The 21,919-nt window shown below is 53.5% G+C and overlaps 2 protein-coding genes across 2 annotated transcripts in view; one reads left to right on the top strand and one right to left on the bottom strand.

Moving 5' to 3' along the window:
- Positions 1-1,850, top strand: part of DNAH17 (dynein axonemal heavy chain 17) — a 34,500-nt gene extending 32,650 nt beyond the window's left edge. Inside the window, exons 79-80 of the mRNA XM_086762641.1 lie at positions 520-745; positions 1,511-1,850. Coding sequence (XP_086618767.1) covers positions 520-745; positions 1,511-1,758 — 474 coding nt within the window. The 3' untranslated portion in view covers positions 1,759-1,850. The remainder of the gene's footprint in view (positions 1-519; positions 746-1,510) is intronic.
- PGS1 (phosphatidylglycerophosphate synthase 1) lies at positions 1,556-20,495 on the bottom strand. The gene is made up of 10 exons (XM_086762702.1): positions 20,323-20,495; positions 15,557-15,746; positions 14,359-14,436; positions 13,159-13,258; positions 12,203-12,392; positions 11,668-11,846; positions 10,205-10,738; positions 5,885-6,033; positions 3,404-3,546; positions 1,556-1,692 (listed from the first exon to the last, which is right to left on the bottom strand). The coding sequence occupies exons 1-9, from the start codon at positions 20,493-20,495 to the stop codon at positions 3,427-3,429; spliced, it is 1,713 nt and encodes a 570-aa protein (XP_086618828.1). The 3' UTR covers positions 1,556-1,692; positions 3,404-3,426.
- Positions 20,496-21,919: the final 1,424 nt, after the last annotated feature.

Below are 21,919 nucleotides of genomic sequence, written 5' to 3'. Positions count from 1 at the left end.
GTTAAAGCTTAGGGAGTGAGCAGACACCACAGAAGACCAGGAATCACCTCCATCAGTGTGCAGGGGTTAACTGGTTTATTTTTCTTGTTAATTTAAGCAGTTTGAAGTACCTGAAATGGCTTGTCACCCCAAGAACGAGAGCAGAAGTTTGCAAAGGGTCTATCATTAGAGTACACCACTGTTTGAAAAGAACATTAGCTAACCCCGTCATAACTTTATGCGTCTCAGGAGAAAAAAAAATATTTAATAAAACCATCTATTTAAAGTGTGGCTCTGTTAAAAAAAAATAGCAGCAGTATTTACTGCAATCCCAATGAGCAGTTTAAGTTCCATTGCTGCAGTGGACCCTGCTGTTCATTCACCACAGCCCACCTCCATCCCCGTCCCCCCAGACGATTACCTGACGCTCGTGCAGGCACAGGAAGCATCAGCTCTTCGTCACATCACACCTCAAAGCAGTACGCCGCTGCTCAAAGGCCGTGCTTCGCTCTGAAGTACTTTGCTGTTTTTATTTTCCAGGAACTGGACGTCTGGACAACGGACTTTGTGCTGCCTGCCACAGTGTGGCTGGCGGGATTCTTCAATCCCCAGTCCTTCCTCACTGCCATCATGCAGTCCATGGCCAGGAAAAACGAATGGCCGCTGGACAAGATGTGTCTTGCAGTGGAAGTGACCAAGAAAAACCGCGAGGATGTAACAGCTCCACCCAGAGAAGGCTCCTACGTGCATGGATTATTCATGGAAGGTAAAAGAGTGCATCTTTTATGAGATGTCCCAGACATGGAGAAAGCCCAGTTCAGCCTTAAAAATTCTTGCAGCCAGAGCTGGTGTTAGTACCCACGGGCTCCGCTGAGTGGTACGGCTTGTGAAAAGCCCCAAGCAGCAGAGCCTTTATCCCACGCCAATGCCAGACACGCCAGCTGAGGGCAGCACCCGTCCAGTTCACAGGCAGCGTTTCACAAACCAAAAACTGGTTTGTGAACATTCAGACTGCGTTCGGACCTGAGGACGGGGCCGTCTGAAGCTACGCGGTCTAGTGAAGAAATACATTACACTTTTATTTGATGTGTGAGAAAGAAAAGCAGGAAACGCAGAACCCAGCATAATTACTGTTAAAAATGAGGGGGAAGGAGATGGCAGGTATCAGCAGCACACCGAGGGGGCCCACTTCAACAAGAGCACAGACCACAGACAACAGCTGTCGCAGCTCCCGCCACGGCCAGGTTCTACCTTCAGCTGTGCACCTTCCATGCAAACCCATGCTGAAGGGGCGAGCGGGGACAGAATTTACTCAGGCATCCCACAGACAGTAAGGCAAAACGCATTCGTGAATCACAGTGAGATGATAACGTGTCAGCCCCAAGGACTACTGAGCCATGGCCACCCAACCTTCACACTCCATCCTCAACTGTGCTGCCCCTTCCCACGCAGTGGTAGTTCTGACAATGGCCCCCTCCAAGTGAAAAAGCCCTTGGGCAGCCGGTGCTCTGACACTCTGATAACGTTGCAGGCGCTCGGTGGGACATCCCTTCTGGTGCGATCGCAGACGCTCGACTGAAGGAGCTGACGCCCATGATGCCAGTCATCTTCATCAGAGCCATCCCCGTGGACCGCATGGACACCAAGAACGTCTATGAATGTCCTGTCTATAAGACACGGATGCGAGGTCCCACCTACGTCTGGACCTTTAACCTAAAGACAAAAGAGAAAGCTGCTAAGTGGATCCTTGCCTCTGTTGCTCTGCTCTTGCAGATCTAAACTTCGACTGTGGAAACCAGCAAATGCGTTTACTTGCCAAAAACCCCTCAAAAGTTGTGTAACTTAGAGCAAGTTTGACTGTACCAGAGCTACTTCAGCACAGTATCAATAAAAGCATTGCTGGAACTGCTGTCATGTGGAGGCTCTCTTAAAATACAGAGTTGCTCATGACAGATACTGGTTGTTGACTGGTGCTTTCTAATCAAGTGCTGGGTGAGAGTCAGGCCACCAAAGGAAGCCAAGCGGAACAACTGCATGCAGCTATGCAGATTCCTTTCCTTCTCTGTCGTTTCACAGCTATTTGTTTGATCCCCTCCCTAGCTGAAACTCACCAAGCCCCTGCACAGCATACTCCTGCGTGGAAGTACGCATCTGTTAGACCAGATGGGAGAAAGGCACAGATTCAGCCCAGTTCTCCCACACATCAACCTGTCCAACACAGACCTCTCTGCAGCTGCACTTTTTCTGTCTGTGAAGTATGTTTCATTTTATTTCTAGGTTATAGAATCTGCTCTACCATTTCCTTCACAACAAGTTGTTTGTATCAGCAGTAACACCTATTAGGGCGATTACATCAGCTCTGGCCACTGTATGGAAGCCAATGCCTGTCCCTTCAGCATAAAATAATTCATCAGGGCAGATAAAACTGCCCTCACGGCTAGTGGGAAGAAAAGCCACAAGGGCAGGCACGTAGAGCTGCTTGTTTCTTTATAAAGTAGCAGCATTTACAATAAATTACCCTTAAGCTTTACACTTTCCTTCAGCCTTTTCAGGTGCCAGAAATCCCTTTTGCTGGCAGCAGGAGACCAGAACACGCTGCACGCCCTGCACCAGTGAAGCTCACAGGGCAGCCCAAGCCCGCACTCCAACACATTTGTACCCAGCTTCCCACCCAACTTCTTTGCAGGGCATGTGTTACGGTTTGAGCCTCCCACTCAGCAGTGACACACAGAAATCACACCGGCACCAGAGTCCTCTCGTGCCCTCTCCACAGCTCATGAAAGGCACTCCTAACCCAACATGAAGGCGCTACACAGCCCCAGAGATGGACGCGTGAACACCCAGCGTCAAGGGCACGGGCTCAGGTTCAGCTGCGCAGACTACCTGCACAGCACGGACAAAACCCAAGAGCGACTCCGTGAAGCTCCGCAGGGTCCAGTTACCGGGCAGCTGAAGAGCCAGGCAAAGCCAGGGCACTGCACAGGGCGGAAACGCAAAAACAGCTGCCCCCAAGTAACCAAGATCTACAGGGTTAGAGCAAAGCACTGACCAGATAAAAGAGACAAAACATTTTAAATATTCCAACAGGGCTCTCTATTAGCTAGGCAAGATAACAAACACAGTCCCCACAAAATTCTGAAAGGGGCATTGCAGAAACTGAAGTTTTATTTCTATGCATGGGAAATGCCTTGTATGGGTTTTCTTTCGTTGCCCCTTCCAGAAATTCTAGTAGATGAAAGCCAACACAATGATTCTGAGCAATGATTCTGAGCAATGATTCTAGTCAGTGGCAAGACAGCTGCTTGTTTTTTCCCCTACATCATGTGTTTCCATCACCTATTTCTTCCATGCGATAAAGAGTACTGCACTTACTAATTGCAGTCAGCACAATACAAATTCCTCATGAGAATGGCAGAAAACTCACCCAAAGCAGCAACTTTTCTTTTTTCAAAAGAAATTCTTGATCAGAGGCGTTACCAGCTTCACCCACAGTTTCACGTAACGATTTGGCTGCTCAAACGTTGATGATGAGACTACGCCTGAGCAGAGGTAAAGCTGCTCCTGCTCCTAGACAGGGAAAGAAACATCCCAGTAAATCCTAGCTGTTACAATTACATAATGGTCTTTAAGAAAAGTGAGTTCTCAGATAAAACCGGCCACTGCTCCTGCCCAAAAGGATGGATCATTTCTCCCACAAGCCTGAACGCAGGAGTCTCATTCCACGGAAGACAACTCACAATGCACCACGGAGCTAGCACAGGATCTACTCCAGCCTTTAGTGACTGTCAGCGCGCTAAGCAACCGCACCTCAAGAATTAGCCGTCTAAACTCCAGAAAGAGCAACGGTAGAAGGCTTTGCCTTTTTGTGCCTCACAGCTGCAAGAGAGCTAAGCTTCCATTTCAGGAAAATCCTAAATCCCTCGCTGTAATTGCCAGAAAAGGAAACCCTACCATAATCTCAAGAGACCGGCTTACGTAGCTCTTTCTAGACACAGCTCAAGCGCCGTGTTTTCAAATGAATATGCAGTCATGATTTCAACTAAATTACCAGAAACACTGAGGCTTCTCCAGTGTGCACACAATGCCGCTGCAGGAGGAAATGAGCCATCACGGTGATGATACATGCTGGCATTGCACGTGAAAGCAGCTGTTTGACCAAAGGTGGAAGCAGTTTTCTTACCAAAGCCAGTGCAGGCGAACAAGCAGCAGACCATCTACTCTAGGTCTGCTCACAACCCTTTTCTCATTAGCTGAGCTGTCACAAACAACAGAAAATACCCTGCACTGTTTAAATTCAGGGTGGAACAGGGAAGTAGGAAGCAAGCACTGGAAAGTAACACCAGAAAGATGAACCAACAGCAGCAGGAAGACATTTGCGTGCCAAACCAGTACAGTTTTAGAAACGCCAAGTGCTCCAAGGAGCTATAGTTAGCCCTGCTATGAAGACTCTGCACCGCGGCCATCTGACACAGTGAGGTCATCCGATCACTGGAAGCAAGACCGGTTATCTGAACTGACGTTCATTCAGCGGAGCACCCAAAGGCACCCAGACCATGCCAATTTCTTCCCAAATGTCATCACACATCTTCAAAATGGAACTGAATGTTACACAGCCAAAGTGACTTCATGGCAGCGTACCAGTAACGTATTAAGTCCTCTAAACAAAGATCACGGAACAGTAAACAAACAGCCAACCGCAGAACCAGCTTCCAGCAAGTGGGAATGGCGTAAGGCCCTTCCAATAAGATCACTGCCGCACTGTTTGAGAAAATTCCTTTGTCATATTTTCATTGATTCTCCCCTTCCATTAGAAACAAGTAGAGGCAAGACATGAATTGAAATATTCAAGCAACTCTTCCAGTAATAGCATTGTTTTTGATTAGATACACTCTGACTCATCCCGTGGAAGAGCCCTGATGCAACAGGGCAATTCCCATTGATCCTGAAGGCAACCGTGGCTTCTTATGCCAGCACTTGGCTTAACAGAGTACATTTGTGAGATCTCTAAGTCACACACAGAGGCACCAAACCAGTCGGCTCTGTATCAGAGCACAGTGTGAGAAATTACTCGGGACAACGTCAGCTCCAGCAGAAGATTCAGAGTCAAGACAGCTGGAAAACCAGGCAGGATTTAGAGAAGCAGCACAAGTGCTGGCCAGTCTGAGCTGCCTGACAAGAGGGAAAAAAAAAAAAACAAAAAAAAAACCAACCACAAAAACCAAACCTGCGACACTGAACATTAAACCACTGAAAAATGTTTCTGTCAAGATTATACAATTTCTGATTATCATTCACGGTTACATTATGTCATATAACTTCACTGGCAACCCAGCCAGCCCAGAAATCCTCTTCCTGCTGAAACTACCCGGAGCCCCCTGCTTTCGCTCACCTCCCCGCCTGCGGGCGGCCGCTCCAGAGATAACTGACTGGCATTTACCTCCCTACACAGGATTTCCCAAACGCCTGAGAAGTACAGTCTTGCAGAAGTCCGAGATCAGCAATTCAAAAGGCCTGACCTCATTCTCCTAGAGCAGGACGGGACCGTGGCAACGCCCAAATACTGGGGATAAGGGCAAGACCACGCTGCGTGAGGAGGGAGCAGAGAGCCAGCAGATCCTCTCTGAACGCCGTGCCTCTCAGCATCCAGCGCCGGAGCGCTCCCGGTACTCGAGTTCACTGGGGACACGTGTTCTTTCCCGTTATGGCCTCCATTTCCCAGAAACAGGCACTTGCAGCAGGCATCTCATCAATAGTCACTTAACTGACAGCTCCTTGAGACTTCCTACGCTCAAGAAGGTTTTGAATTATTGTAGCTGTAGGTTTTTATTGCAACTGCGTCATCAGCATTCCCTATGTGACCAAGAAGGACAATATCCACGTTCCCTCCCCGTAATCAGCCACTTACCCGATGGAGCTGCTGCTGCAAAGCTTTGTTTTCTGTCACTATCGCAACCTGAGCTTCCAAGTCACGATGAACCGATCGATATCCGAAATTAGGAGAGCCGATCAGAGTTAGGCAGGGAAGATCGCTGCCTGCCAGGTACAGCCAGAGGCCTGCAGGAGAAACAGGAGAAGAAAGGAAGCATGGCAGACAAAGGAGATGACCGGGGTAGCCTCGCACGGCCACTTCACTTGGAAGAGATGAACTAAACACGTTCGATCACAGTCACTGCCAAAGAAGGCAGCACAAAGCGCGCTCCCTTGCTGGTTAGCACGTCTCGTACAGCCTCACAGGAACCTCGGGGTACCCCTGCTCCGCTGGCACTGGCCAAACCTGTGCTCTTAACGGGGGCTACAGCACGTGCCCTGCGCCCTGGGGACACAGTCTTAATGCAAATACACTGCAATGTACAACAGCGTCTGCTTAATGGCAGTGACTCCTGGGTTATTTTGGGGACCCTCCATGCAGTGTATCTCAGAAACACCGAAACAAGACAAACAGTTTTCAGCAAAGGAAAAGCTACACCAAGCAACAGCGCGCCAGGCCCGGACCAGCCAGCCCCACAACTGGAGGCAGCGCAGTTGCACAGTGCCTAACCCCCTTCCCGAGATGGCAGGACAGCGACACGAGTCCCTGCCCCGAGGTGGACTCACACGAAATAAAGGCTCGTCAGAGAAGTGCAAATTACCACACCCACTCACTTCCTGAGGAGCCGTCCGAAGACGAAATCAAACCCTTGCCAGGATCCAGGACTCCCAAGTCCATTCACCGCTGCAGTTCACACACCGCTTTGCCAGCAATACAGCCAGGAGTGTTTTTCCAAGCACAAAACAAACACCATCCTGTTCCCAAGCACAGCACTGCAGCTCGGCCAGAACGAACAGCTCGGGCGCTGAGCGGGGGAGCCAGGACTGCAGCCGAGGACGGCCTGCACAGCCAGCCCCCGCGCGCAGAGGGACCGAGCGGTGCTTGCTCTCCACTCAGCAAGGCACGAGCGCTCGCAACAGCCTGGGCAGCTCCCTGATGGACAGCTTATCCCTTCTGCAAGTCACACAACTGCTACAACAAAGAAACCCTAGCATAAAAACCACCTAGTCCTTAAAATAGAAGCAGGTTTCCTAACTCAGCCCCAGAGCGGTTCCAAGAATGCCTTGAGTAAGAAGTTGCCGATTCACCGCTGGTTCCTGTAACCTCCTCCCCGCCCCCACATCACACACTCAGCAGCTTCGCCGCCACTTTCGGTTACACCTCCCGGCACAGAGCTGGCACTGCCCATCACTCAGCGCGCCATCGACTCCTCCGCAGGCCCACCCTCACCCACAGAGGGGCAGGAGTGCCAAGGCGGGGGGCTCGGGTGCAAAAAGCACCCGAGTGGCGCAGAGCGTCGGCAAGTCCTGCCGTCAGAGGACGGCTGCCACAGGCCGCACGGTGCCCAGCCGCAGCCCCCGGCCCCCAGCAGCGGGCCAGAGCTGTGCTGAGGCAGCAGCCACGAGGAGCACGCGTCCTCGCTCCTTCTAAGCAGTCACGCGGCAGCCCTAAAGCCTTTATGGGGCCTCTGGCTTTATGGCTACCTGGCAGGATCTGCTCAAACAGTGACTCACCTTTCCAGCAAGGGGAAGCGCGGTTTCCCAGCACCACTCAATAGCAGTCATGTAGGTTTATCTTGGAGCAAACAGACACCTGCCCGGCACCCTGTCACCCGATGCTTGCGTGGAAGGGACCCTAATCCTAAAGGAGGTACCTGTGTCACCCACACGCCACACCCAGGAACGCAGCGGCAGGCGGGTGGACGTGCAGTGCCGCAGGCGGGTGGATGTGCACTGGCGCAGGCGCGCCTCACGACGTTACACCCCGGAGAGCCCCTCACTGCAGAGCTCCGCATTTCCTACCCACGCCTGCACGACGGCCGCGCAGCGCTCGGAACTAAGGGGCTGCGACTGCCTTTGCACCAAACGAGCCCCAGGACAGCCGTAACCCTGGCAGGAATACGCGCTGCAGGGAGTTGTACATGAGGATTCCAAACGTTTCAAGAGGAGCTGGCAGGGTTTCCAAAACCGCAGCCGCGGTGTTTGGTGTACAGCAGCTAGATCCTATAGCAGACTGACGGGTGTCTTCTCCCGGCCCGAACAGGAAGCATCAGCAGGCACTATTCGCTGCCAGGGATCCCGCGTCCTCCTCCAGGAGCCAGACTCTGCGCAACTGCCCTTCATCTGTCTCCAGAGTTTCCTCCTTTTCCCCCTCTGCCCTGTCCTCTTTCACACACACTGCGTGACTGCTGCAGAAGGAAATCGGGTGAATTAAACACGTGCCAAAGGGCGGAGCGTGCCAGAGAAGGCAGCTACACGCTCATCCTTCCAGCGCTCCGAAGGGGAAACAGAAAGAAGGCAGTAAACATTTCCGACCGTCCCTCCTGCCAAGCACGAGAGCTGCTGAGCTCCTGGAGCCCTGTACCCCGCTATCAAAGAGGACACCGCACAGCAGACGCAGCCCAAAGCGCTCCCACAGAAGGCACGGCTGGCCCGAAAAGGAATTGGCTGCCATGTGCACTTTGGTAGCTTGGAAAAGCAGCCCATGCCAAACCGCAAAATCCCACTCGGAGTCAGCAGTGCCCAGCAGGAGGAGGAACTTGCGAACCGCAGATCACTCCAGCACGTGCTTCCAGGAAGACAGGCCACACACGACTTCCCAGCCAGGCCGGCACCTCCCAAAGGCTGCTCTGGATGAAGATAAGCGCTTCACCGCACTGGTTACTGATCGCGCTGCAGGAGAGGCACAGCGCTTAAAGTCTGTAGTTTCGACACAGAGGCAGCGAGTAACGCTCGGGTATTTTCTTCAGCCTAGAGAAGGCCGACTCAGCAGCTTTCTTCCCCTATCAGCTCCGAACAGCCCTGCAGGAAGCAGGGCAGATAGAGGCATTCCCACAATCATTAACAGCTGCTCTCCTTGAACAAACAACGGGAGATCAACTCCGGAACAGGAACGGGCCGGAGCCCAGGGGCTGCATCCTTCCAGTGTCCAAATCAGACCCTGCTGCAAACAACGGACGTGCCCCCAGCACACGGCAATGGCTGGGGAACCGGGCCAGAGCGGGCACCGCTCACAGAAACAGAGCTGTCCCGCGGGACCGCGCGCCATGGCGGGAAGGGACACGACCCACGGCACAGCTCTGCCTGCAGACCAGAGCAACAGACGCTGTGGAACAGGGCACAGCGCCCAGCTCAGCCGAGGGCCAGGCCTGACCGGGAGACCAAGTCATTTCCCGAGGTGTTCCATGGTGCACCGCCACGTGGGAAGGCCGTAAGAATGTAGATATTTATAGAGTGCCACATGTGTCACACTTCTCAAAAAAAAAAAAAAAAAAATCCTCAACTAAGTAGACTGCCTAAGCTACTTGCATTATTAGTCTACTAGTGAGCAATCAAATACTTAGTGCTGTGTATAAAGCAGAACATAAGAGTCAAGGACCGCACCTCCTGGAAGGAAAATTCAGAGACACAACCAGCAACAACCAGTCAGGGGAAGATACTCGTGCTTTGGTCAAGGTGGCACTGGGCTTGTGAAATCTGTACACAGTCTATCAAGCAAGAAAGAATCCGGGGCCTTCTACAGAAGGCCATGATGGCAGTGTTAATTATTTTTGTTTATTATTAACTACCTTTGTTAAGCAATATTAATTTCTCAGCAACTTCCCCCCCAGCTGCCTGCAGCTCCCAGAAGGCACACGGCTGCATTATTCACTGCGCTGCCCTTTCCTGTGTGCTGCAAACAGAAGCTGGTACGGATTCCTCTGCACCTGGATCATCCCCACAAAGACCAGCTGCCAGGAGCACGCGGTGTCCAGCACCACTGGGCAGCCACCAGGAGCAAGCTCCCGTCCCGCTCCACCGCAGATCCCGCCGGGAGTCCCGGGCACAGTCACCGCTTCTTGTCGCCGAAACTGGCAAGAAACTGAATCGCAACTGCCACTGCAATCGGAAACACATCCAGATGCTTCCTGCTCTTTCCCAGCAAGTTTTACAGCAAGATAGTGCCCGACTGTCACCACGGGGACAATTCCTGTACAATCTCTGGGACTACAACAAAGACAGGCAAGACTCGGCTTTGCGTGGCTGTCCCCTGAGCGATCCAAACCTTCCAGGTTTATGCAAGCAAGACGCCTGAGCGTTGGATGAGTACTCTGCAGATGAAGTCTGGACTCAGCACCCAGCCATCCCCTCACTAGTTGCGCAACCCAAATACGCACAAGTCTCAAACGTCTTCTGAACAAGTCCTCGGACGCCTTACCTTTGGCATGGAAGGTCCACCCAGCCCGAGAGTACTCCTGCAGCCGGACCCTCTCCTGCTGGTGGAGGCAGCAGACCTCACTGTAAAACTGCTGTTCAATGTAAACATAGGCAGCAGGGATGGCACCTGCCACCCCTTTGGCACCAAAAAAGCCGTTCACCTCCGGTGAGGCCAGAAGAATCCGATACTCAGCCCTCGTGCCCAGAATGAGGTCCATGTAAGCCTGCGTCAGGTTGAAGTAGCCAGTGGTAAGGTATATCCTGGCGTCCCGTTCAGCCTCGGTCAGCAGCGTCTCTGTGACCATCTCATCTATCTGAATCCCAAATGGTTTCATTTGGATTAAGGGATAGATCCAGGTGTCAGGTTCTGGTTTCAGACCCCCAGACACTCGAGAGCCTTGCTGGGATAACAAGGAGCTGCCTTGCTGGCTGCTGTGGAAAGCCTTCGTGTGAAGGAGTTCCTGTCGTGTCCTGGCGGAATTGATCACCTCCATGACTCTTCGATTTGCTATCTCACAGTAAGCCATCTTGTCTCCTGCAGGAAAACCACAAGAGATCACATTCGAGACCTAAAAGTACAGAGCTACACATCACCTACTCTGCAGCAGGGAAAACTATGGACAGGACACCGATATCAGAACAAAAAGGAGCTAACAAAGACCACACAACTTTCTTCCCTAAGTCTCAACATCAGATGTTTTAAGGTTAGCAAAGCTACGTGACAGAAGAAAAACATCCAGCTTTAAGAGAGGTAAGAAACGTGACTAGCAGCATCTTCAAGAATTCACTGAGAAATGAAAAGACCAGGGCAAAGCTAAAACAGTAACCAAGAATGAACTGGAACGAACAAAAACTACTGCCCACAGTCCGGGCTTACATCATACAGCAGCGCACAAGGCCAGGACAAAAACTTCTTACGATGCAATCAGCCTGACAGATAGATGCCCTTCTCCACCCACTTCAGCAACTGCTCTCAGTCTTCCTAATTCAATATTCACTTGATTCCCAGAACAGACTTGGCCTCAAAATACTAATTACCAAAAATAGCACTACATTCATGATACTTTCAGAACATGTACACGCAGAACATGTAGAATTATAAACATTAATATCAAAAACAGGAAGGATCTTTCAAGGAATATGAGCTCGTGTTTAAGGTCCTAAGCAGCAGAATTATGAAGAAGCAATTAGGTAGTTACGGAGAAAATGTCAGCCTTTGCACTCTCCGCCAGATGAGCGGGTGATAGTCACCATGCTAGGAACGCTCTGGCAGATCCAGCTTCAAAACTCTAGTGATCTCGATTTTAATAACGGACGGCACAGCAATGGGAAACTGCAGTCTGTAAACAATGGTCAGACACTCAGCAATTCACAAACGGATGGAGTTCAAGTCATCATAACCCTGGCTGTCACTCCTCTCCTCTGGATCACACTACCCAACCAGGTAAGACAACTCCCTCCTACCTTGGTACGGGTGCACCATCCCCTCCATCATCTGGACCGTATCATCTCGCTGCAACTGCAGAGACACATCTCCAATCGCATCCACTAGCTCCGTGAAGAAGTCTGCAATCTCAGGAGAGTCCTGCAGGAGAACATAGCGGTCCTGACGATTGGTGAAGTACAAATCACTCAGGTTTGCGCTAGGAGAGAAAAAGAAGAGTTGAGTTCCAGAACAGAGCACAGGCATATCACCCCGAACGCCCCAGCCTAGGTTACGGATGTCGCTCTGCATATGAATGGACTAAAGTACAAATTGGCCATTTCCCTTTGGATCATGAGAAATCTTTCTTCCTCTTGAGAAAGACTCTCCCTTTCACATGAGAATCCCATGTGGAAGAGCTATGGTTGCTCTTCCATCTCAGAAGAGCATTGATACAATCACCATGGAAAGACCAGATGTAAATAATGAAGTTCAGACAACACCGGCAGCATGCACACCTGGCCTCAAAACCTCAGCTAAATAAACCGCGTAAGGGCTCGAAGAGGCAGGACTCACCCGCTCAGGATCACGTTATCATCAAAGAGATAGACCTTGATGTGCTGCAGCCCAATGGTCTCATTAAAACGCTCTGGAATCAGGAGCCTGAGAAGTCCACGCAGGTTTGGAGTGTGGAACAGGGACACACGGACTTGCTCCGGGAATCGCTGCAGCAATGGAATTAGCATTGTTCGGGAATTCTTCCTACCTGGGAGACAAGGGGAGTGTCACACACAGGATCACACCAGACAGGGATACACAGAATCATGGCATGGTTTGGGTTGGAAGGCGTCTGTAACGGCCATCAGGCCAACCCCCTGCAAGGAGCAGGGACATCACGGCTCGGCGCCACAGCTCCTCAGCTAGAAGCTGGATACAGAACGAGCACCTGTCCCATCTGCTGGCACTTAACATGTTTTCCTTTTTTTTTTTTTAAGTCACTTTCAATCACTTTCACTTGCACTACAGCAATATGGAAACTGACAGCCCGCACTGTAAGTTCTTTAGTGAATGGGCCCTGGAACCGGCCACCGAGCAGGTCTGACACCATTCAGGCTTCCTACTCGGGACACAGCTAGCACAGTAACACATGCTACACAGTCACCAGAAAAGTTCCTGGTTAAGTGTACTGCTACTTCCAACAATTCCCACTTTCCTTTAAAAATGGAAATCTAAAAGAGCGTTATGAATAAGGGCAGATGTACTGACAAGTGAACTAAGCAAACAAGAAAGCAGAAGTTGCATGGAGTAGAGCTTGGCCCTGCTCGCTTCTACCACCTTTTCTTGGAATAAAGCTGCTCAGCTTGAAGATTTTCTGTGAATAAGTAGTTATTGGTACACAAAAGGCCAGTTTTCAAGAGTATATGATTTAAGCAAGTAGATCCAGCCAACGAAGACTCTCTCTGAAAAAAAATGTTTATCCAGCCTAACTGTAAAATAAGCCTTTGAAGAACGCAAAGCCCCATAATATCTACCCCGAGATCCCCTGGTGTAGTCAAGAAGAATGGAAACTCTGAGGTTAGATGATCCTTTTGCTTGCAGTGATTTCTCCAGTGTTTCTTCTAAGCAATCCACCTGCAGAGAGAGATTTCTCATGACAGAAGGCAAGTAAAGCTTTATAAGGAAAGTGTTCAGCAACCAGGAGGCCGGTGGGCATGAAAGCTTCCACACCCTAGTACGAGTCTTTCCTACTCATGCAAAACACTGCTGGGTTAGACTTTGCATCTCTCAGGCTGGCACCTTACTCTATCAGCCTAAAGCAACACATGAAAGCGCACAGATTTTGCATGCACGCATTCTTCAAGCCTCTGAACAGCAATTGGTTTTCGCAGGAAGAAGTCCCAACATAATTCCCAAATCACAGATCTGCATTACCAAAGAGAAACATCAGCAGGAGCTCACAAATGATGCAGAGGCAGTTTTATTCCCTGACTGCGAGCCTGTTTGTCACAGGCAGATTCAAATCTCATGTACAAGCCCAGACAAAGCCAGGCACAAACCTTGTGCAGGGCTCTGCCCACCTCTACCCTGCTGTGGAATTTGCATTCTAACATAAGAAACTGGCCAAGGTCAGGCTTCTCCCTAAAGGTCTTGGGTAACGCTTTTGTTTCTAGAGGGAAGGGCAGGAAACAGGAAAGGTAAACAACATGGAGCTAAACTGACCTCTGTCTCGAATGCAGAGCGCTAATACCGCATGTGCGTACTGTACTGGGAGGACAAAACAGCACTACGCACACACAACTTTAATCACGTTCCAAAAAAATGAAAGAAAAACCTCATGATCCCACAGCTCCACAAAACCCCTTTGACCACCAAGCCAGTAATCTCTAACAGTCTGAAAGATCCAGGCTCATTATCCCATTAAAAAAATCCGTAGTTCCATAGCTCTGGACTAGGCCTAAAGCAGAAACTCCATACACCTCCCTTCCGAATGCCTCCCTCTCCCACTCCACACACAAGCACACACACGCAGCCAGGAACTCAGAAAGCTCTCAAAGAGAGGGGGAAACCCTTGGAAAGTGCATCTCCACATGAAAGTTTCAGGGGCATTACAAGCTCACAAACCGCGGCTCACAGACACCTCCTGTCCCCGCAGAACAGGACGCTTTTTACGAAGGCAGGCGTTTTCTTTCCGCATCCGCTCTCTCCCCTTCCCGATCCCTTCCCACACTCACCAGCTCCTGCTCAAGGAACCCCGTTCCCAGGTAGAGCGAAGCCATCACCACGCGCTGCTTGGCTGTCTTTATCTGCACCTGAGAGGAGCAGAAGGGAAGTTGAGTGGCATCCTCGGGCTCTGTGATCGCTAGGAGCTAACGATCCAGACCACAGATCTCCGTGGTTCCCCCGCGGAGAACCATTTTAGGCAAATCACAGCACTGTCTCCCTTGCCTCGTAGAGGGAAAGGCACAAGGATAATCCACTGACAGTGAAGACGGAAAGCACACAGGTCTTTACAGAGCAACTCCAGCACCATTGATTCATCCAAAAATCAAGGAAGAAATCAATGCTTTCTGGAAAACTGAGAGCACATTCCCTGCATATAAATATCAAACTGTTATACTTAAGAGCAGTTACCACACAGCAGCTGCAACACCGGGATTGTGTCAGCACTGGCAATCCCAGCTTTCATTCCGCAGCTGCTGCAATCCTTTGTACCCCATCCTGGGGACGCAGAGACCTCGGAGCTCTCCTCCTTTCCCCCGTGCTGCCCACCGACACGCAGGGCTGGCAGCTGCTGCCTTCGTGGCCCACCCAAGCCTTGCTCTCCGACAGCTTACCACGGCGACCTAACGTCATGTTTCAGGAGTACTGAACTTGCTTTAAACACGCACTGAGAAAAGACTCCAGCAACCGAGTTAAAGAAAGGAATCCTCACCTCAGCCCCACTGCTCGCCCAAGAGATGCGCCGTTACAGGATCCGCACTGTAACGACCTGAAAGAGCTTTGGGTGGGACTGCAGGAGCTGCTTGTTCCATATCACAGAGGGGGCTGGAGGGTGATTTAACAGCAGCCTCCAACTACTTTTAGAGCAGTTACAAAGACAACAGAGCCAAAGTTTTCTTGGTAGTTACAGCTACGCAGCAGCCACAAACAGCTCTGACACCAGAAAAAAAATACCCCTGTAAAGGACTGAGATGGCGCAGCACTGGAACTGCTCACCCAGAGGCAGGACCTCCACCCTCAGCCGTTTTCCAGACTCAGCTAAACAAAGCCTGCCTGACCTGATCTAGCACTGACCACAATCCTGCACAGTACAAGGCTGGACTAGCAGCCTGCAGGTGCTCCTTCCTAACAACTTGTCTATGATTCTCCACAAGCACTGCGGCTCCCAGCCCCAGAAACCGTTCCCACAACTTGGAACACAAAACTCACCTTCAGGAGCTCATAGAATTCAGCTGGGGATGAAAGCACCTTGACGTGCGAGCTGGAGATCCCAAACTCTGGAACCAGATTCCTGATCCACTGGAACCTGTGTGCTCCTTCTGGACAAAGGGAACAAGGCGGGGCTGTGATCACAGGAACAGGAGGGGTGAGCAATGGGGCTAGAAGAAGCCATGATGATCTGTGAAAAGAAAGACAGAGAAATTCTGTACGACGGAGCCTTTGCTTCCCACAAACAGCCTCCAAGCAGGAAAAGAGCAAGCTGCAACCAGGGACAACACATTGTGAGGATCCACAAGGGCAAGAATGCCTTTCCCATTCCATCATCCCAGCTGAATCGCCAAAGCCAAATCCAGAAATAGGCGAACACAAGGAAAAGGTGGGAGAACAGATCTTGACATCACCAGCTCCTTCCCTTAAGTGGCAGGGGAGATGAGGGCAAACAACTCTCCCGTCAGAACAGGAACACCGGAGAGGAAACAGGCTGGAGGCTGAAGAAACCGAGGATGGGAACTCTCCCAAACACCCACAGTTCAGATGTCTGCTGGTGCCGCCGTGGTACCAGCTATCCCTGTAACCAGCCACTTCCGAATTATCCTCATCACATACACCCCAACTTTGCCACGGCTAACAGTCACGCTTGTGTCCAGCTTAGTTCTCAGCCGGCCTAAAGATCAGATGTTTCTGTTTCAGGTAAAGATGTTTTAAAAATCAGGCTACTCTAAAAATTCCTTAACAAAACAGAAGAAGACCTCAACCTCTCAAACTTATCCCCAAAAATAAAAACCTACAACACGCAAAGTGCCCGAGTGCCAGTCCTAGCGAAGGCAATGCAGTCATAGCACCAGGACGTACCAAAGCATGGAGCGTGCTTCAACAAGCACGAGCCAAGAACCACAACTGTGAAACACCAGGCAGCCCTCCCCGCCGCCGCTTGCATTCTGCACAAGTATTCAAAGAAGGTCAAGATTTCTCTTACAGACTTCAAAGTGACTGCAAGGGAACCAGCAGGAAGCTCACTCTTTAAAAAGAAATTTCAGAGCAAAGTTAATTCCTTTGAAGTCACTCAGGGAAGAAACCATCTTACTGCTAGCAGTCATACTTAGGGGGTGACAAGAAGCAAATGGCATCTTTTCTTCTCTGGAGGCTTCAGGCATGCAAATTCATCAAGTCATGCAATCACCCCTGGGAGGAGGACATCCACATGACAAAACCACGCTCCAGCACAATTAGCAGCAGCAGCTCCCATGAGATCCAGGAGTCGGCGAGCAAGGGACTGAACTACATCCCCAGACCTGACCAAAAACCCGCTCTGCAGATCCTTCTGGCAGGAGTCAGGCCGGAACCGAGGCAGCTGGTCTCCTCCCGGAGCAGCACCAGGCCCTGGGGCCAGCAGGCAGCCACCATCCCGTGACCCGTCCCGATGCACTCTGCCACCACCACATACCAAGAAGCAGCTTGATTAAGACCTTTACCAGAATTTGTTACGAGGAACTTTTAGGTTTTACCACAATCCAAAGCCTAAATGACCACAGATTCCAGGAAGATGATTTCACTCATTTGCTTCATGATAAAAGACTGGATCTTCACAAGGTTTCCGAACACCCCTACACAGAAGCCAGACAGCTTGCAGTTGCATTTCCTGGAAAATCCACTAGTTTGTCACTGACTATTCACCACAACAGAAATCTGAGTCAATTTGCGCAAGAATTCCTAGGACGGCAGTTTTCTACAGATCACGTGGACCAGGCTCAGGCTTGACACCCAGAAGTTCTACAGATGACCAACGCAGGCTGTTAAAAACAGTGGGAGTACTCCATAGGGATGTTAAAAAAAAAAAAAAAAATCAAAGCAGAAAATAAATAAAAGAAATACTGTTTTTCAAGCACGTTCTAGTCAATCTCTACAGAACCTGGGCAGGACCTTTGCACGCCACGGGGAGCAGAGACCCACAGCTCCGTTACCACCAAGAGAGCGTGGCAAACAGAGCGAGTGAGATCGAGCTAGATTAATTCAGACTTCCACCCAAAAATACTTTTTAAAAAAAACAATGAAATTCACGGTTTACAGAGCAATAACAAAGTCGGGGCTATAACGCAGCCCCATAGCTTACAAATTACATTCTCTGGAATTACTCCCACTGAGGTAACAGCGGCAATTTAAGCATTTTATGACAATAATTAATCAGCAAGAGAAGATAAATATTTTCCCTATTATCCCATCGGTCAATCCTGGCCAATTATATTTCCAAAAGCCAGTACAGTGGCTGAGAAGCCACTTTCCAGAAATGTGATTCCAAGAAGCCCTTTTCCGGCGAAGAGCGTGAAAAATGCAAGTTAAACTGCGTGCTCACTCTGCGTGGCCAAACGGCCGGTTTATGGATTGACGAGGCGCTCTTCAGGCAGCCCCTTCCCGGCGCTGCGGCGGGAGTCAAATCGATCTGCATTGCCCGCGCTATTTGCTTTCGGCGTTCAGATTCACGCTCTGCAGGTACTGACATCCACTGATTCTACACTCTGGACTTCTCACTGCCTACGCAATTTACAGTATGTCTACACTCTTTGATCTTTTAATCCAGTACTGAAATTGTAGAATTTATTTAGTGTTGGGAGCCTAAGGCTTTTATAATTATCCAATAAATCTGTATTTTGCTCCAGGCAAGGGTAACAACGGCACAGCAACTGTCTACCAAAGCAGCAGCTTCTACCCACCGGCGACTGAAAATAGCTCAGGCGGCTACTCAAGTATAACACAATCCCTTCAACCGTACGCACACAACAATCAGAAACCGTGAAGAAATTATCAAAATTCCATACTTCAACAAACCAGCTTTCAGAGAAACAGAAAACGGGGTGAGGGGGAGCCTTTCCCCTGTACTCCACATCATCGAGTTAACCGGAAAGAGAAAACAGAACTAGAAGGAACCACCTCAAATCTCTTCTGCACAAGAAGCTGACCCTAAATATAAACGAGGGATTTTTTGAGTCTGTTCTATTTTTAAAAGTTGTGGTTTTGGCACACAAACTCATGATGGAGCCGAAACACTCTTATTCACTGTAAAACCTCATCTGCAGAACCGGAGGTGAAGTGAAACTGCAGGATACGGCACTGTCCTCTCACCCACGCGTACGTCACCTCGCAGGGGGATCTACAAATGGCTCGTCTTCGAACTCAGTTGTCTCTTGCCAGGGCTCAGTCTAGTGCTCTATCTACACTAAAAAACACTGGGGAAACCAAAAGAGAAGTCTGAAAAGACTTTCCCTGGCTTAGCCAAGAACGTACAGCAGAACACGGGCTAACACAGAGCTCCGAGGCAGCAGCCAGGACCGCAGCACATCTGCTGTCGGGGGGGAAAGGAGCGTGAAGACGTAGCCGCGGCACGAGACGCCGCCCTTACAGACACCAGTTCAGCTCGTTCTGAGGTCGTGTCAGGCACCGTACTACAACGGAATCCTTCCAGAGCTCTTACCAAGTACAGCGCAAAGCGATGCCCAAAGACTGGGGAACAGACCTTTTCTTTAGACTTCTTCAAAGGGTTTTGTTTGACCATGCCTGAACCCAGGACGTGGTTCGACAGAAAGACAATCATCTCTGCTTTTTTACTGTTTTGTTTTCAGCACGAACTGTACTCCTGAGCGCACAGCCCCACAAAAGCGGCAGCATCAGTAAAACCAAGGAGAGCAGAAGGCGTTCGGGGGAGCGCAACTGGGGACCGACTGCCCGGAGGGACCGCACCTGAGGCCGCAGCTGTGCATCCGCTTTAGCGCGGCACGCAGCCGGCCTGGCACCGCGCGGGGCAGATCTCCCTCCCCGCAGCTGCGCCTCCCCTGTCCCTTTCGCTCCCCGAGGAAGGAGAGAGGGAAGGGAGAGCTCAGGTAGTTTTCGAAGAGGTCAGCTCCCGGGTCCCGCTCACTGCGCAGCTGCCCAGGGGAGATGTCAGGAAGGAGCTGTGGGAAGAGGAACGAAGGCCCGCTCCCTCCCACAGCGGCCCACTCAGGTCCGTTCAAAGCGAGGGTGAGAACACCCGCTGCGCGCCGCTCGATAGTTCACCCGCTCCAGCACAATGGTGAGCATCGCTGGCGGGAGCGGCGGTGCCAGACACGGCACGGCACAGCCGGGACGGAGACCCCTTCTCCTTTCTTTTCTGACGGGGCGCAGGGACCTGCCAGCCCCCGGCCCGGGCGGGTCGTGGGCAACGCCCGAACCGCAGCCAGCGCCGCGCGGGGGCTGACCGGCCCCGGTGACAGCCGCGCCATCCCTAGCAAGTGAGAAATACGGTTTAGCACCTGAAGGCCAGCAGCAGCAAAGGAAACGAGACAGGGGGAGGACACAAGGCACAGCCCCTGCCCTAGGACAGCCAGAGCTGACTGACGGCCCAGGGCGAGCTGAGGGGGCACAACCGGCCCTGCGCCGCCTCTTCAGCTCCGATCCACCGGGGAAACAGCAGCCGCTTCCGGGGAACCGGGGCGGGCCGAGGGGTCCCTCACGGGCAGGGCCGCCCCTCCCCGCGCCTCCGGCCCGGCACGGGCGGCGCAGAAACCCCCGGGCAGCGCCGCGCCCGGAAAGGAGAAGCGGCGAGCGGGGGGGGGGGGCGGCGCGCTTCCCGCCCGGGCGGCCGGGCCTTCCCGGGTAACGCGAGACCGACACCGGCCGAGGGCTCCCGCCCGGCGGAGGGGCGGGGCGGGGAGCGGAGGGGAACGGAGCGGGGCCGCTCGCCCGCCGCGCCGGGAGGCGCCCGGCCGGGCTCGGCTCCTTACCTGCGGGCGCGGCGGTCGCGGCCGCGGGACAGCCGGTCGGAGAGGCGGCCGAGCAGCGCGGCCAGGCCCAGGCGGCCCCGCGGCAGCCAGGCCGACAGCCGCCGCCACAGCGCCGCGCCCCCCGCCGCCGCCGCCATCAGCCCCGCGCGCCTTCCGCTTCCGGCCGCTGCCATGGCGACGCGCGCGCCCCGCGCTTCCGCTTCCGCGCGCAGGGATCCCGCCCCCGGCCGGGGTGCCCCCCGCGGGGGGGAGGCGCGGCCCCGGCGCCGTCGGGGGCCAGAGCCCCGGCCGCGGCGAGTCACCGCGGTTCGGGCGGCGGGGGGGGCTCGGGAAGGGCTGGCTGTCCCCTGCCCGGCCCCGCGCCCACGCAGGACGGCTTCACACTGGCAGCCCCAGCCCCGGGAACTCGGCCGCCGTCGCGGCGGTTCCACCCCCGCCATGTCCCAGAGCCCCTCTCCTCCCGCCGCCTCGGCGAGCCCGGCCCCGGCGAGCGGCTCCCGCGGGACGGGCACGGCTCCTTCCCGCGGCGGAACGGGCGATCCCCGCCCCGGCCGCCCCCCCGCGCGTTCCCGCACCGGGCAGGGCCAGGAGGGGCCCCGGGGGGCGCGGGTCGCACAGCCGCGTTCCCGCCGCCCGGCCCCGGCTGCGGGGACCCCGTCCCGGCCGCGGCTGCCGCTCGCCGCCCGGGTCCCCCCCTCCGGCCCGGGCCGCGTTCCAGAGCTCGTTCGCGCTGCAGCCCCGCCGGTTCGCCGCAGCCGCTTCCCAGAACTGCGCGTGTTTACTCCTGACGGGCAGCGGCGGCGGCCCCTCCAGGGCGAATTAAACTATTTAAAATAAAATCCACCGACAAAGCCTGGTTTGTTTTCGAGGCCCCAACTGACAATTGCCAAACGAAAACGCAGGGAAACCAGGTGGGGCGGGGGGAGCCCGCTGCCCCCTCGGCTCCGCCGCCTGCCCGCGCCGCCGGGCCGGCCGCGCTCCTCTCCCGGGGCACCGGCCCCGCGGCCGCCGGCCCCGCGCCAGGGCGCAGGGATGAGGAAATCCCGTGGGGACCGAGCCCCGCCGCGCGGGGGGCAGCCGGCCAGGGGAAGGAGGGCCCCGGCTCCGCGGCCTGCCAGCGGCTCCCCACTGGCCCACGCCGGCCCCGCAGACGGGCGCCTCGGCCCCCGCCCTCCGCACGCCGGCTGCCAAGGCACCGACCGCACGGAGCCGTCCCCGAGCCAGCGCCGTCCCCGGCCGCAGGCACCGTCGGGGCCGCCACCGTCTCTCGTGGGACATGGCGGCCCGCGAGCGGGGCTGCAGGCGGGGTGGGAGCCCCAGGCACGGCCTCGGGAGAGGACTGGCCGCTCGCTGTCCCCAGAGGTGTAGATGAGGGGGGGGTTGTTCCCCACTGGCCCCGGGAAGCGCAGCCGGGGCGGCGGCAGCCCGGCGCCTGGTGCTGGAAACAAAGGCCGGCGGCCGGGGCCGCTCGGCCCGCGCCCCTCTGCGTGGCGGCAGCCGCTCTGCGGGGCCGGGCCCGCGCCTCGGCCCGGCCAGGGTCCAGGTGTCCCCACCGCCGAGGGGCTGGGGGGGGCAGGGCTGCGGGGGGGGTCACGGT

The sequence above is a fragment of the Chlamydotis macqueenii genome, chromosome 18 (genome assembly GCF_036417535.1).
Source record: "Chlamydotis macqueenii isolate bChlMac1 chromosome 18, bChlMac1.mat, whole genome shotgun sequence".
In the NCBI taxonomy this organism is placed as follows: domain Eukaryota; kingdom Metazoa; phylum Chordata; class Aves; order Otidiformes; family Otididae; genus Chlamydotis; species Chlamydotis macqueenii.
This window is presented reverse-complemented; position numbering and strand designations above follow the sequence as displayed.